Consider the following 14,872-nt stretch of genomic DNA (forward strand, 5'->3'; position numbering starts at 1 on the left):
TGATGATGGTGTGACCTTTTTTGAAAATATTATACTTGTTATCCTTTAGATGGGTGATGACGGTGTGGGAATACTCATTTCTAACTAAAAGGCCTTCATTCAGAAACGACCAAGTTAATGTAGGTGGAATGCACAGCTATAGTTAAAGGAACACAATCTAGTGAAAGGACACTGTCATGTTAAACACATTTCTCTCAGAAAGGTTTGTTTTTACCTGCTTTTACAAGTAGCATCACAGTTTATAGTAACTGAAAGACATTAGAGGGGAAAATGTTAGTTGGCGCATTTGATAGCATTTGGTGTATCGTCAGTTTTCCTCTTCGCGTTGCACATTGAGATTCTCCTGTTGTCTCTTTCAATAGAGAAATAGCAATAGAAGAAAGAAAAGGTTTTTAAATAGGAAAGGTTTCTTCTAAAACTAGATGGATTGACTTAAATCAAGGCAATTTAAATCAAGTGGAAAGCCTCTTTTTAAATAATCAATTTTGATCAACTGTTTCATTTGTACTTCATTATTTTCTAAAGAAAGGTGCATGCTCATTGATTGATATAAACATTAAAATATCTTGATTTACAATTAAACAGGGCCTTTACATTAGATTTGGCACACCTTTTTGCCACCTAGGAGGGAACACTATAGTTTATACATTATTTAAGTAGTTACGTAGCTTAACACTTTCAGCTTTATATTAACTGAACATTTTAGTATGTTAGAAAATGGTGAATGATATTGTTATGGGTTAGACCCCCACTCCCTTCTGGGATGCCACCTGATGTACTGTGGTTTCACTGAGCCCCTCCTCTTCCATCAGCCTGGATTCCCTTTCCCTGTTTTGCTGAAGTAGGCGCTCTGACCTCTTGCAGTGTGTGTGCGCCACACCCAGCAGCAGACACAGACTGAAGTCAGCTCTGTGTGAGACGATTCACCCAGCACTCAGGTGCACACCTCTCCCTTTGGGGAATAAACCCAAAATAGTACTGTCTTGCACTGTATAGAAAGATCTGCACAGTGCAAGCTCATAAAAATTCACCCTCTCCCTCAAATTGAAGAGAGAGATGCAAAACTTCTTGCCCGCCCCCCAGTTAGAAATTGCACAAACTGGGTTTAATAATAAAACAAATTTATTAACTATAAAAGGCAGATTTTAAGTGATTATAAGGGGTAGCAAACAGAACAAAGCAGATTACTGAGCAAATAAAGCAAAACATGCATACTAAGCTTAAGATCTTGCAGAGACTGGTTTCAAGAAGTAATTTCTCACCCTAAATGTTGTTTTAGGCAAGTTGCAGAGTTTCTGTAGCGTAGAGTTGTAGTTATTTCTTCTTACAGATTGGACCCCATCTCATTCTGTACTCACCCCTGCCTTTCCCCTCAGGTTAGTTTCTTTGTTACTTCAGGTACTTTCAGCAGTCTTTCTTCTTGGGTAGGCAATGGAGGAGAGTCCAGATTAACCCCCTCCCCAGCCTTAAAAAGGATTTACCTAAGGCAGGAAACCTTTGTTTGATCCCTGTCCCCCTACAGAGGAAAAGTACCAGCAGTGTCCAAGGTGATATTTTGCATCAGGTGACATTATCATCTGACCCTGTAGAGTCAATGCAGCATTCCAGGAAACTCTTCAGGAAGTTGGGAGATTAGTATCTTCAGAGTTCTATTGTCCTTCTTAAATGGCTCATTCAGGACGATTGTTTACTGTCTGGTGGGCACAAGTGTATGCACAGTTGTAATTGTTACATAGTCAATATTCCTAACTTCTGATACAGAAATGACACAGGCATACAAATTGGATAATCACATTCAGTAAATCTTAGCTTTTCCAATGATATCTTACATGAGCCATCTTGCATAAAGTATATCTTAGTTATGTTGTATTCATATTATAACCATATTTCTATGAAGACCAGAGGGTGTAACATCATAGATATATTGCTTATTTACTAGATAATTAACTTTTTGCTCATGATCTATGTCAAGCTGCATTAGGATGGTAACTGGGATTTAATTAAACACAGCAGCATATAAAATTTATTTTTATTAAACAGCAGCTTTAAATGTTTTGGATAGGTAAACATCTCTTATCAAAACATGTTTCACATTTACAACTAAATGATTTATTAAAGGAACAGGGGGATTAACTGTAGTCATTGAATTAAACTGATTATTTCAGGTCAACCTGGAAATATTTTCAGGTATGCTGAAGTATAAGTGACTGGAGCTTTCCTATTTGTTGACGTCTCTTGAAAATGAGAACTGTCTCCTAAGTTACTTAGGCTGTCCTTCAGTCTTCTAAAACTAGTAGATCTCATCCCCTCCTTCCCTGTTTTTATTCAGAGACTGGAAGAGGGACAAGTTTTCCTGCTTTTTCAACTCCCAGTTTAATTAATTCAAAATTGAGAAATCGTCCAAATGAAGAAAATATTCTTTCTGGGCCTGTGGAAGAGAGAGGCTACTGATGTCAGAAGCTGGCTTAGCACTTCCAACAAACTCCGGTTCCAGGTGCTTACCTCGTGACGTCTGTCAGTTTAGTGGGTTGTCTTTTTCTTTATACCGCCATCAGCAAATATGTAGTGCTTGAATAGTTCATTTCCAGCCCTGAAATTTATTATGGTTGGCATGACTGGGTGATTATTAGATGCCCATGTCATAGCAGCAGCATCTTCAGCAATTAGGCATCTATCCCGGTACTTTGGGTTGAGAATGATGCCAAGAAAATGCAGTGGAGTAAGTGCTTGATCCAGCCACTTCTTTACTGCATGCAACTAAACTTTATTGTTGGGTATTTCTTCCGTGTTCCTTGATGATGAAATGTAGAAAGAACATTAAAAGCAATACAGCAGCAATTTTTCTGCATCTTGTTCCAGGCTGTGGAAATAGCTTTTAGTTTCTCCTTCAAAGTGCTGTCTCTGTGGATGCTCTACTTCAGGTGTCAGTGCATCCCAGAGCCGTCAATTGGAGACACAACACCAGCTCCTCAAGATTTTACACACGCCTTCCATGACAAAAATAGCATTGCCCATAAATGATGCTTTGATGGAACCTGCAGAAACGGTGTGGCAAACATCTGCCACCATCCCTCCAACCAGTAAGTGTTTGGCAGGTAATACTATGTGCCAAATAAAGGTATGGACTTCCTTTTCTCATACCCACAACCCTAACTCCTTAGTGGTGGAGGTGGTCAACCAATGGGGCAGACAACCTCCATGCAGATCCACGCCCCAAGACAAGGATTGGAAGAGATTAGACCTCTTGGGGCAAAAAGCTTACTCTTCAGTGACATGGCATTACTTGCTAATACAATCATGACAGTTATACCAAAATGAACGATATCATCCAGGAAATTCTGGAGGGAAAAAGAGACCAATTCCAAGCCATCATCAATGAGGGCCAACATATTGCTAGAACAGTGCACCACGCATCCCTCAACGTGGCAGACATAGCGGCATGCACATCGGTGACAGCCATTGTTATGCACAGAGCATCCTGGTTACGCTCATTGGATATCCTAAAGGAACTTCAGAACAAAGTAGAGAACCTCCCCTTCAGCAGGGACAAGGTCTTCTCCACTAAGATGGGTGAGGTCCTCCATTCCATGAAGGACTCTAGAGCGACACTGAGGACCCTTGGGATCTACACGCCCCCTAAGACGAGATACAGATACCAGCCTCACAACCATAGCAGAGACAATGTGTCACAGCACCAGTAGAGACCATATGACAACCAAAGACAAAGGCACAGACCACAGAGATGTTGCACTACCCAGCCTCAGGCTATGATGTCCCAAACACCACCAAAGACGACCTGATTTTGAAACATTGTTTGAGGGTCTGCCCGACCTCCCCCACGACCAGCGCCAATAAGCAGATTATTGCAAACCTTTGGTCATTGGCTACAACCATTATATCATACATGGGCTTCTGTCACCACAGGCCAATGGGTTTTAGAAATCATTCGAATAGGTTATACCATCCCCTTTACCTCCATCCCACCTACCCACTCCCCCTCCCACAAGCACCTTTTGAGACAAGAAATACATCACCTTCTACAATTAGGAGCTGGGGAACAAGTTCCAAGAGAACTCAGAGGGAAGGCATTTTATTCACATTATTTCCTGACTCAGACGAAAAATGGAGGTTGGAGACCGTTCTAGATCTCAGAAAACTCAACAAATTTGTTTGTACCCACAGATTCAGAATGGTCATGCTGAACTTGATCACACTGAACTGCGCTGGAAGAGAGGGGCTGGTTCTCAGCCCTCGACCTACAGGATGCATATTTTCACATTACCATCCACATTGCTCTCAGACGATTCACTTCCAATATAGAGTATTGCCATTTAAACTATCTATGGCTCCATGAGTTTTTATCAAAACCCTAGTGGTGGTAGTGGCACATTTGTGCGAACAGGGAATATTGATCTTACCTTACCTGATGACTGCCTGCTAAAAGGCTCTACCCAGACAGAAATGTTACACGTCACTAGACAAGCCATATTTCTTTTTCACTCCCTAAGACTACAAATCAACAAGCAAAAATCTACTCTAACTCCAGAACAACTGGACTTCATAGGAGCACACCTGAACTCAGTGGAGGCCAGAGCATCATTGCCGATACCCTGAATCACAGCAATGACCTCCCTCATATCAGTGATCTTAGACAGCCCATGGGTGTCTGCACACACCTGCTGACGACTCTTGGGACATATGGCAGCCACCACTTTTGTTGTATAATGCGGAAGACTACACATGCACTGCCTACAAGGATGGCTGAGCTTGGTGTGTATATATACCACAAAAGCACAGTTTAAACAAAAGACTCACACCAACCCCAGAGGTGCTGTAATCACTACAAAGGTGGACAAATCCAATAAATGTTTGCTCAGGTATCCCATTTAAACAGGTTCCACCATCCATATAAATCACAACAGATGCCTCGCTGATCAGATGGGGAGCTCACCTGAACATACATACAATCCAAGGCAAGTGGTCCCCCATGGAAACACATTTCCACATCAACCCGCTCGAATTATATGCAATCCACAACGTGTGCCTACTTTTCCTCCCTATTATACGAAGCAAACAATAAGGGTCTTGACAGACAACATTGAATGTATGTTCTATATAAACTGACAGGGTGGAGCATGTTCCCACTCCCTGTGCACAGCGGCTTTAAAACTATGAAACTGGTGCATAACACACAACATAGCTATTACAGCAGCATACCTCCCGGGTCGACAGAAAAAAATAGCGGACACATTAAGCAGACAGTTTTCCCAAGAGCACGAATGGGAACTGAACAATGAAATAACACAACACATATTCCACATGTGGGGATCCCCACACATAGACCTGTTTGCGACATTACTAAACAAGAAATGCCCAAAGATTTTGCTCATGAGCAGGACTAGGGTCATGATCCCTAGGGGACGCTTTTCTTATCAGATGGAACGCTCCTCTTCTATATGCATTCCCACCAATACAGTTAATCTCCAGAATAATACACAAAATACAAACTGACAGGGCCAACATAATACTCATAGTCCCGACATGGCCTGAACAGACATGGTTCCCTTACCTAACATGCATGGCAATCTGTACACTGTTCATTCTCCCTCGCCTACGGAATCTTCTTTCTCAGGACGATGATCAAGTCTTCCATCCAGACTAGGAGAAATTTCACCTGAAGGTGTGGTTTCTTCATGGCTCCACCACGACGAACTAACCTGTTTAGAATAAGTAAAACAAGTGGTGTTAAACAGCAGGAAACCCAACACGCATAGCCTACTTACCTCCAAAAATGGAAAAGATTCTTCCTATAGTGCCAGAACAAATAAATATCTGCAAGCCAGGCACCGTTGGCATTAATTCTGGAATATTTATTATTCCTAAAAAACTCAGGGCTTGCTACAAGCTCACTTAGAGTTCACCTTGCTGCCATCACGGCTTTCCATCAGCAGGTAGATGGTACTTCGATATTCGTTCACCCAACTACTAAGCGATTTCTCACTGGAATACAGAACATGTATCCATACATCTGAGAACCCACGCCAGCATGGGACTTAAATCAGGAGCTCAGAAGTCTCACCAGAGTCCTATTCGAACCCTTAGCCACATGCTTATTATTACTTCATTTATCTATGAAAGTGGCCTTCCTGGTCGCCATTACATCCGCGTGCAGAGTCAGTGAGATAGGGCCTCTCATGGCTCACTCCCCATACACAATTTTCTTCAAGGATAACTTAGAACACATCCTGAATTTATGCCCAAAATATTATCTTTGTTGCACCTCAACCAACCAATTCGCTTACCTACATTTCATCTAGAACCACACACTAATGTTCAAGAGGCGATCCCACACACATTAGATGTTTGCCATGCCGTAGACTTTTATCTGGACATAATAAAGCCCTTCTGAAAATCACCTAGACTTTTTGTGTCAACAGAATGATGAAAGGGCTCTGCCATATCTACGCAAAGATTATCTAAATGGATATCCAGCTGTATCCATATGTGCTGTTCTCTACCCAACACTGAAGCCCCTTTGGGCATCAGAACCCACTTGACAAGAGTTTTAGCTACCTCCATAGCATTCCTACACAATGTACGCATTCTAGACATCTGCAGGGTGGTGACCTGGGCCTCTGAACCAACATTCAAGAGCCACTCTGCAGTTACTCTCGATTCAAGCTCAGACACAAGACTAGGCCTCACTATAGTAACCTCAGCAACGAACTCAACTCTGAAGACACTTCTGTCCTCATAAGAGCACTGCTCTACATTCACCTGAAGTGGAGCACCCACAGGGACAGCACTTGAGGAAGAGGAGAAGGTTACTCATCTTATGCAGTAACTGAGGTTCTTTGAGATGTGTCCCCCTGTGGGTGCTCCACTACTCGCCCTCCTCCCATCTACTTTGGAGTACGAGTTAAACACTCCACAGTAGAGAAGGAAATGAAGAGGTTGGGCCGTACGCATGTTAGATGAGGCACCAGTGGCACCGCAAGGCTGCTACTGCGCGCGCACACACTGACCAGAGACTGATATCAAAAATCTCCGATTGACGGTGCTGGGACGCACCGAAACCTGAAGTGGAGCACCCACAGAGGGACACATCTCAAAGAATCTCAGTTACTTCAGAAGGCAAGTAACCTTCTCATATTCAGCATCAAAGTTGACTGCTTTGCGTGTGATAATTCCATCTGCTTTTGTCACGATTTTCTTCACAAATTGTAATGACAATAGGTCAGTTCTTAATAAATAGCTCAACACAGTCGACCACTGAATTCCAGCATACATCTTGGGGAGAATTAGATTGAATCCTCTTGCTCTCTTCAGTGAAGCCTGAAGCAAAGTGGCTGTTACAGAAGTGTTTTACAATTTCAGCAACATTTTCTTTTATTCCTAGAGCTGTAGTTAAGTCTTTGGCTAAAAGATGCATCAAGTGAGCATGGCATCCATATGTTTTAAGTTTTCAGGTTCCCTTAATTTTCTTCTTCTAGATTTCTCCTCATCTTTGCTACATCTGCAGCATTATATACTTGAATTTTTGTTCACAATTTGTTATAGCTTTTATTGCTATTTCTTTTAAGCATTCTTCTGTGTGGACATTTCCTGATGTATCAAATGTTTCTGTAAGGTAGACAACCTCATCTTCTTGTCGCACAAGCATGTATTGAATCTTTTTGTATATTGCTTTATCCATCAAGACTTAGATCAACAAATTTACCATCAGTGTTTTTTGCACACTGTTCAATTTCCTTCTCATATGCTGTATCCCGCAACCTTCCAGCAATGTTTGCTTTGCTGGTTGGAGTGTAGTCTGGTCATAATAATTGAACCACATCAATGAAATGTTTGTTCTGAACAAGATGAAAAGGAGAATTTGTTGCACAAATGAACCAAGCAGTATTGCTGGAATTTGCTGGTCCTGATTTTTACTGGATGATGAAGAAAGTGTGGTGGTTTTTTTCAATAAGGTAATTTACTGATGTATGTTTAATTGCAACATTTCTGTGTCTCTGAAGTTGTAGACGTTGCATATCATGCATGTTCGTAACCCCTTATGTCTAAGCTCGACCTTGAAACAAAAAAGTAACATCACACTCTCTCACTATTACTCAGTGTACTGCTTTTTTTAAAAAAAGGGGATTTGTACCATTATGTAATGGTAATTTTTCTAAACCCAGTTTTATAGGGAAAATAATAAATCATATGGATTATCTAAATCTGTTAAAAACTTTTATTTCTAGCAACATACCAAACAGCTTGGGAAAAAACCACTTTTTCCAAATGTTAAAATTCATAAATCCCTAATAAAACTTTACTTTTTAAACAGAAAATCTTTACCTAGAATGTTTGAGTATACTGATCAATAAAAATCCATTTCAGAAGTAACAGTAAAAATGTAATTGACAAACGGTCCCACCACAAACTAACATGCCTAATAAACTAATATTTTGAACACACACATTTTGAAATTCATAAGCAAGTAATCCACCCAAAACACAAATTTATGATACTAAGTTAGAGAGGCAAGGTGGATGAGGCAATCAATATCTCTTTAAACCAACTTCTAGTGAGAGAGAGAGAAGCTTTCTAGCTACACCTGAAGTTGGTCCAATAAAAGATATTACGTCACCCACCTTGTCTTTCTAAAAAGAAAAGGAGTACTTGTGGCACCTTAGAGACTAACCAGTTTATTTGAGCATGAGCTTTCGTGAGCTACAGCTCACTTCATCGGATGCATAGCATATCGTGGAAACTGCAGAAGACATTATATACACACAGAGACCATGAAACAAAACTTCCTCCCACCCCACTCTCCTGCTGGTAACAGCTTATCTAAAGTGATCATCAAGTAGGGCCAGCTTTCACCCTGACCACACCACACGATCCATCGTCTACAGCCAAGCTCTGCGATACAACCGCATTTGCTCCAACCCCTCAGACAGAGACAAACACCTACAAGATCTCTATCAAGCATTCTTACAACTACAGTACCCACCTGCGGAAGTGAAGAAACAGATTGATAGAGCCAGAAGAGTTCCCAGAAGTCACCTACTACAGGACAGGCCTAACAAAGAAAATAACAGAACGCCACTAGCCGTCACCTTCAGCCCCCAACTAAAACTCCTCCAACGCATTATTAAGGATCTACAACCTATCCTGAAGGATGACCCAACACTCTCACAAATCTTGGGAGAAAGGCCAGTCCTTGCCTACAGACAGCCCCCCAACCTGAAGCGAATACTCACCAACAACCACATACCACACAACAGAACCACTAACCCAGGAACCTATCCTTGCAACAAAGCCCGTTGCCAACTGTGCCCACATATCTATTCAGGGGACACCATCACAGGGCCTAACAACATCAGCCACACTATCAGAGGTTCGTTCACCTGCACATCCACCAATGTGATATATGCCATCATGTGCCAGCAATGCCCCTCTGCCATGTACATTGGTCAAACTGGACAGTCTCTACGTAAAAGAATAAATGGACACAAATCAGATGTCAAGAATTATAACATTCATAAACCAGTCGGAGAACACTTCAATCTCTCTGGTCACGCAATCACAGACATGAGGGTCGCTATCTTAAAGCAAAAAAACTTCAAATCCAGACTCCAGCGAGAAACTGCTGAATTGGAATTCATTTGCAAATTGGATACTGTTAATTTGGGCTTGAATAGAGACTGGGAGTGGCTAAGTCATTATGCAAGGTAGCCTATCTCCCCTTGTTTTTTTCCTACAACCCCCCCCCAAGACGTTCTGGTTAAACTTGGATTTATGCTGGAAATGGCCCACCTTGTTTGCTGTACACATTGTAAGGAGAGTGGTCAGTGTGGATGAGCTATTGCCAGCAGGAGAGTGAGTTTGTGTGTGTGGTTTTTGGAGGGGGGTGTGTGGGGGGGGGTGAGAAAACCTGGATTAGTGCTGGAAATGACCCACCTTGATTATCATGCGCATTATAAAGAGAGGTTTCAAAGAGGGATGGGCTATTACCAGCAGGAGAGTGAGTTTGTATGTGTGTGTGTGGGGGGGGGGGAAAGGGTGAGAAAACCTGGATTTGTGCTGGAAATGGCCCTACTTGATGATCACTTTAGATAAGCTGTTACCAGCAGGAGAGTGGGGTGGGAGGAAGTTTTGTTTCATGGTCTCTGTGTGTATATAATGTCTTCTGCAGTTTCCACGATATGCTATGCATCCGATGAAGTGAGCTGTAGCTCACGAAAGCTCATGCTCAAATAAACTGGTTAGTCTCTAAGGTGCCACAAGTACTCCTTTTCTTTTTACGAATACAGACTAACACGGCTGTTACTCTGAAACTTGTCTTTCTAATATCCTGGGACCAACACAGCTACAACACTGCATACAATAATTTAAGTTTATCATTTACTAAGATAGTAAGAGATGGAAGGCAGTACATAAGAATGGTGCAAAAATACATTTACTAACAAGTTGATCCAAATTGTTCAGACATGTCCTCATAATCATCTTCAAAGTATTGCCTTCTGAGGAGCATTTCTAAAATGTTTCATTCTGACAGCCAGGCCTTGTAGCTCTTTGTTGCATTGTTTACATTTGGCATGTGTTCCTTTCTTACCCAGAGGTATAGGAATTCCTTTAAAAGATTCCCAAATAGGGTCTTTATTATGACCTGCAGCCATGGCAGTTTTTTCCTTCTAAGTCCCAGGTGTTGAAATCAACACTAGAGGCTGCATGCTGAAGAATGTTGTACCTTCTTCCCACAGTGTCCTGCCTTGACACCAGTGTTCCTCCTGTCTCTCTGCCCATTCTGCTCTTTCTCCCTTGTTACATAACCCCTACCCTACCCCAGAAAAATAAAAGAACAATCCAAGATTTCTGCTCTTGTAATTTCACTGCAGTATAAATAAAACAGAGCAAAAGGCAGTTGAGAAATTAATGAATTTCTGTTTTGTTTATATCTGTATTGGTGAACACATGCAAGGAGACGGAGCAAGGCTCCTTTCAAGTGCCCCAAACCATCCAGAAGCCAGGGCTGGTAGTCACTGGGCAGATCGCTGTTTTTCTGTAAGCTGGAAAGTGGGTTTTGAAGATGGGTAGAGTCATAAATAATACTCAGTTTGAAACTGAGCCAATCAGAGCCTAGCTAGGGAGAAAATATAAAATAGGAGTATGAGACCACGTGGGCTCAATGGATGATCTTGATGATGAGATGCGTGATGGCGTGTCTTGAAGTCAGAGGCTGGGTCCCAAAACCTGTGGTGACTTTGCCAGTCTGTTGCACAGCTCCTGGATCCCCTACGTGGTCAAGCCCTTAATACATAGGGTTACCAGATACCAACTGTGAAAAAACGGGACCAGCATGGGGGAGAATAGGCTCCTATATAAGACAAAGTCCCAAAAAATGGGACTGTCCCTTTAAAAATGGGACAGATGGTCACCCTATTAATACAGTACATGACCTATTGTGCCATATTGATAAAATTTGACCTCAAAAGTTAGATGTTTCCTCCCCACACTTCTCTTCTCCCCCCAGCCTCCCCCCAATTTTGTCTTTCTATAGAAAAGCAACTTTTAACTCCGTTTTATATAGAAGCTTGTGGATTCAGCATATTTTATTTTTTATTTTATGTTCTAAGAAATCATAAGTTTAGACCAGTGGTTCTCAAACTTTAAGTTAAGCTTTCATGTGCAGTTTGAGTTCTGCCCCCTTATATATGTGCATAGTGGTTTTTTTCACTTTTTTCCTACTCTAAAATGGCTTGGTTTATTTTTGTTCAACCTTCCTAAACATATTTGTGTTTGTGCAGATTGGGTAAATTTCAGTCTAAAAGGTGAATGTTTGAAAAAGTTAAAAGGTCTTTTAAAATGGCAGTGCTTTAGGCCAAGGGTTCTTAACCGTTTTCTTTCTGAGGCCCCCTCAACATGCTAAACTCCACGGCCCACATGTGCTACAATAACTGGTTTTCTGCATATAAAAGCCTGGGCCGGCGTTACGGGATAGCAAGCGCCAGCGTCTCATGCTATGGGGCCCCTGCAAAATTATATTGCTCAGGCTTCAGCTTCAGCCCTCAAGTCCTAGGCTTCAACTCCATGCAATGGGGCTTCAGCTTTCTACCCTGGGCCCCAGCCAGTCTAACGCTGGCCCTGCTTGGCGGCCCCCCTGAAACCTGCTCACGGCCTTGGATTCCTGGTTGAGAATCACTGCTTTAGGCATTCTTATCTGTATATATTGCTATGTGCTCCACCTGTAGTTACGCATGGGGAGTTTGTGCTTCCCAAATTTCACTGTCTCTGTCCTACAAGATCCACAGATCTACTTACAATGGATCTTCAGTTTGTGCAGCTACAGGAGTAAAAAATTAACCATTAGTCACTGGAAAAGGCATAGCTCCTTGCATTGAGAAGCCCAGTAGTTTGAATTCTGCCTCCGTAGCTGCAGAAAAGCATAAGGAGACCTGCCTGCACAGCAAACCTTTCTTTAAAGAGAGAATCAGTTTAATCCTCAATTTGTCAACTCTGACTAAGCCAAAGTAACATACCATAATTGTGTTGAATCTTGAGATGCTGAATAACCATTAGTTATCAATTTTCTCTTTCATATTTTGAAGAAGAAAGAAGATTAGATATAGATGAGAAGCCTCTTGTTGTACAATTAAATTGGAACAAAGATGACCGAGAGGGGAGGTTTGTTCTTAAGAATGAAAATGATACACTTCCTCCAAAGGTAAGGTAATATGCAAGGTGGTGGTGATGGTTTTAGTTCTTAGGAAAGCGCTGTTGTGATTTTGTGACTTGTTCAAATTCAGTAAATATTTATTTAGATTAATAAAAGTGTACCTGTTCATATCATAAGTTAAAAATATCTTAAGTGCTTCAATATAACTTACATTAACCTGCTAACAGTACAGAGAGACTGAATTCTAAAGCTGTGAAGATGTAACAAAGAATTCCTTGCCAGTAGCCCCTTCTGGTTTACACCATTGGGATCCCAGTTTGAGCGTTTTTGCTACTTCCAACTGTGGAAGTATGGCATGACAAGAGAGTTAGTTACTCTCTCAAACTTAGGAATTTAAAGGCCAAAACAACCACTTAAATATTACCAGAAAATCCACTGGCAGACAGTGTAGACTGTGTAGAACTGCTTTAATATCCTTGTATCCCCGTCCTGCCCCAAACGCCCTCCCAGAGCCTGCACCCTCTTCCCACACACCCCCGCACCCAAACTCCCTCCGAGAGCCTGAAACCGCACCCTGCCCCAGCCCAGAGCATGCACCCAGCAGCCAAACTCCATCCCAGAGCCCGCACCCCAGAACCCAACCTCTCACCCCTTCTGCACCCAAACTCCCTCCCAGAGCCTGCACCCCAATCCCCTACCCCAGACCACCTCCCCGGACCCAAACTCCCTCCCAGAACCTTAGGCAGATGGGGGGGTGCAGTTTTGGGGGTGGATTCTGGGCAGCATGAGTGACATTATTGGCCCGCTGGGAGGATTTGAGGACTGGCACTGGCCCTAAGGTAAATTGAGTTTGAGACCCCTGCCTTAAAGTCTGAGTCTGAGGTCCAAAATACGGTCCAAGACACCCGCTCCCCCTTTCAATGAGTCCAACCTTTTCAATGAAAAGACAGACAAGTCTCTCCATTCTCGCATGGACTCAAGATCCACCTTGTAATCCCTGGGGATTTATACTCCAGCCCCAAGTAGGAAACACCAGAGACAGCACTTTCAGCTATGACCACAGGCGCTGGCTTCCTCCAGGCCCTAGAGGTGCTCAAATCCCCACTCTACCCCAGGCCCTGTCTCCACTTGACTCCTTCCCCCAAGTTCCCACCCTGTCCCGCCCCCTCCCCTGAGCATGCCCCATCCCTGGTCCTCCCCTTCTTTCCTAGCGCCTCCTGCACACTGTGAAACAGCTGATCATGGCAGGCGGGAGGCGCAGGAGTTGAGCAGTGGGGTCAATGGTGGGTGGGAGGTGCTGGCAAAAAGTCGGGGAGCTGGCTGCTGGTGGGTGCCAGCCTATAGCTATGACTACCCCATTCACATACCTCATTCTACCAGCATCCACCTGAACCTCTTTGTAAGTGACAGAAGATTAGAGGTCTCATTTCTCAGCTCCATCCACTGCTACAGCCTCCATATCCTCTCAACCTCAGGCTAGAGGATGGTTTTGACATGCACGTTGAGATCCATGCATCACCACTGATGCCACCTACATCTTCTCCTGTCATCTTTGGGGGCCATCTTACTTTCTTTGCCGACAGTTGGAACAAGATCACCATAGGCAGTTGAGTTCTGCACATTATCCATCAGGGTTACTCCATAGAGTATCTCTTCTTCCCTCTTCACAAACCCCCCTTTTGGGACCCTTCTCACCAACTGATTCTTCAACAGGAAGCAGAATCCTTTTTATTCCGGGGAGGAATAGAGTGCATCCCTCCTCAGTTGCAGGGGAGAGGGCTCTACTCCCCATATTTCCTAATTTTCAAAAAGGACGGAGCATGGAGACAGATCCTGAACCTTTGGCAGCTCAACAACTTTATCCGAAAGCTGAAATCCAGGATGGTAACAGTGGTATCTATAATCACCTCCCTTCAGGAAGGAGCATGGTATGCAGCTCTTGATGTGAAGGATGTATATTGTCACGCGGGCATTCACCCATCACACAGGAAGTTCCTGTGTTTCATGGTTGGTCAGCAGTGCTCCCAATTCCACGTCCTTCCCTTTGAACTCATGATGGTGCCCAAGGTGTTCACGAATATTTTTGCAGTGCGAGTGGCCCAGATGAGACATTAAGGGTATATGGTATTTCCATACCTAGATGACTGGCTTCTGGTAGGCCAATCCCGCCAAGAGATTATATCAGCAACAGAGTTATTTCGGGGCCTC

General features: G+C 42.9%; 1 protein-coding gene across 30 annotated transcripts in view; it reads left to right on the top strand.

Annotated features, from left to right (window-relative positions):
• The window catches only part of AFDN (afadin, adherens junction formation factor), a 215,865-nt gene that overhangs the window by 66,882 nt on the left and 134,111 nt on the right, over nt 1-14,872 (top strand). For 24 of the 30 annotated variants that reach the window (XM_037895158.2, XM_037895174.2, XM_043543215.1 and 21 more), the window contains exon 3: nt 12,597-12,712. In XM_037895158.2, the coding sequence (XP_037751086.1) occupies nt 12,597-12,712 (116 nt within the window). The remainder of the gene's footprint in view (nt 1-12,596; nt 12,713-14,872) is intronic. The other 6 variants (XM_043543212.1, XM_043543231.1, XM_037895170.2 and 3 more) reach the window with 1 other exon arrangement.

This window comes from Chelonia mydas, chromosome 3, assembly GCF_015237465.2.
Source record: "Chelonia mydas isolate rCheMyd1 chromosome 3, rCheMyd1.pri.v2, whole genome shotgun sequence".
Classification (NCBI taxonomy): domain Eukaryota; kingdom Metazoa; phylum Chordata; order Testudines; family Cheloniidae; genus Chelonia; species Chelonia mydas.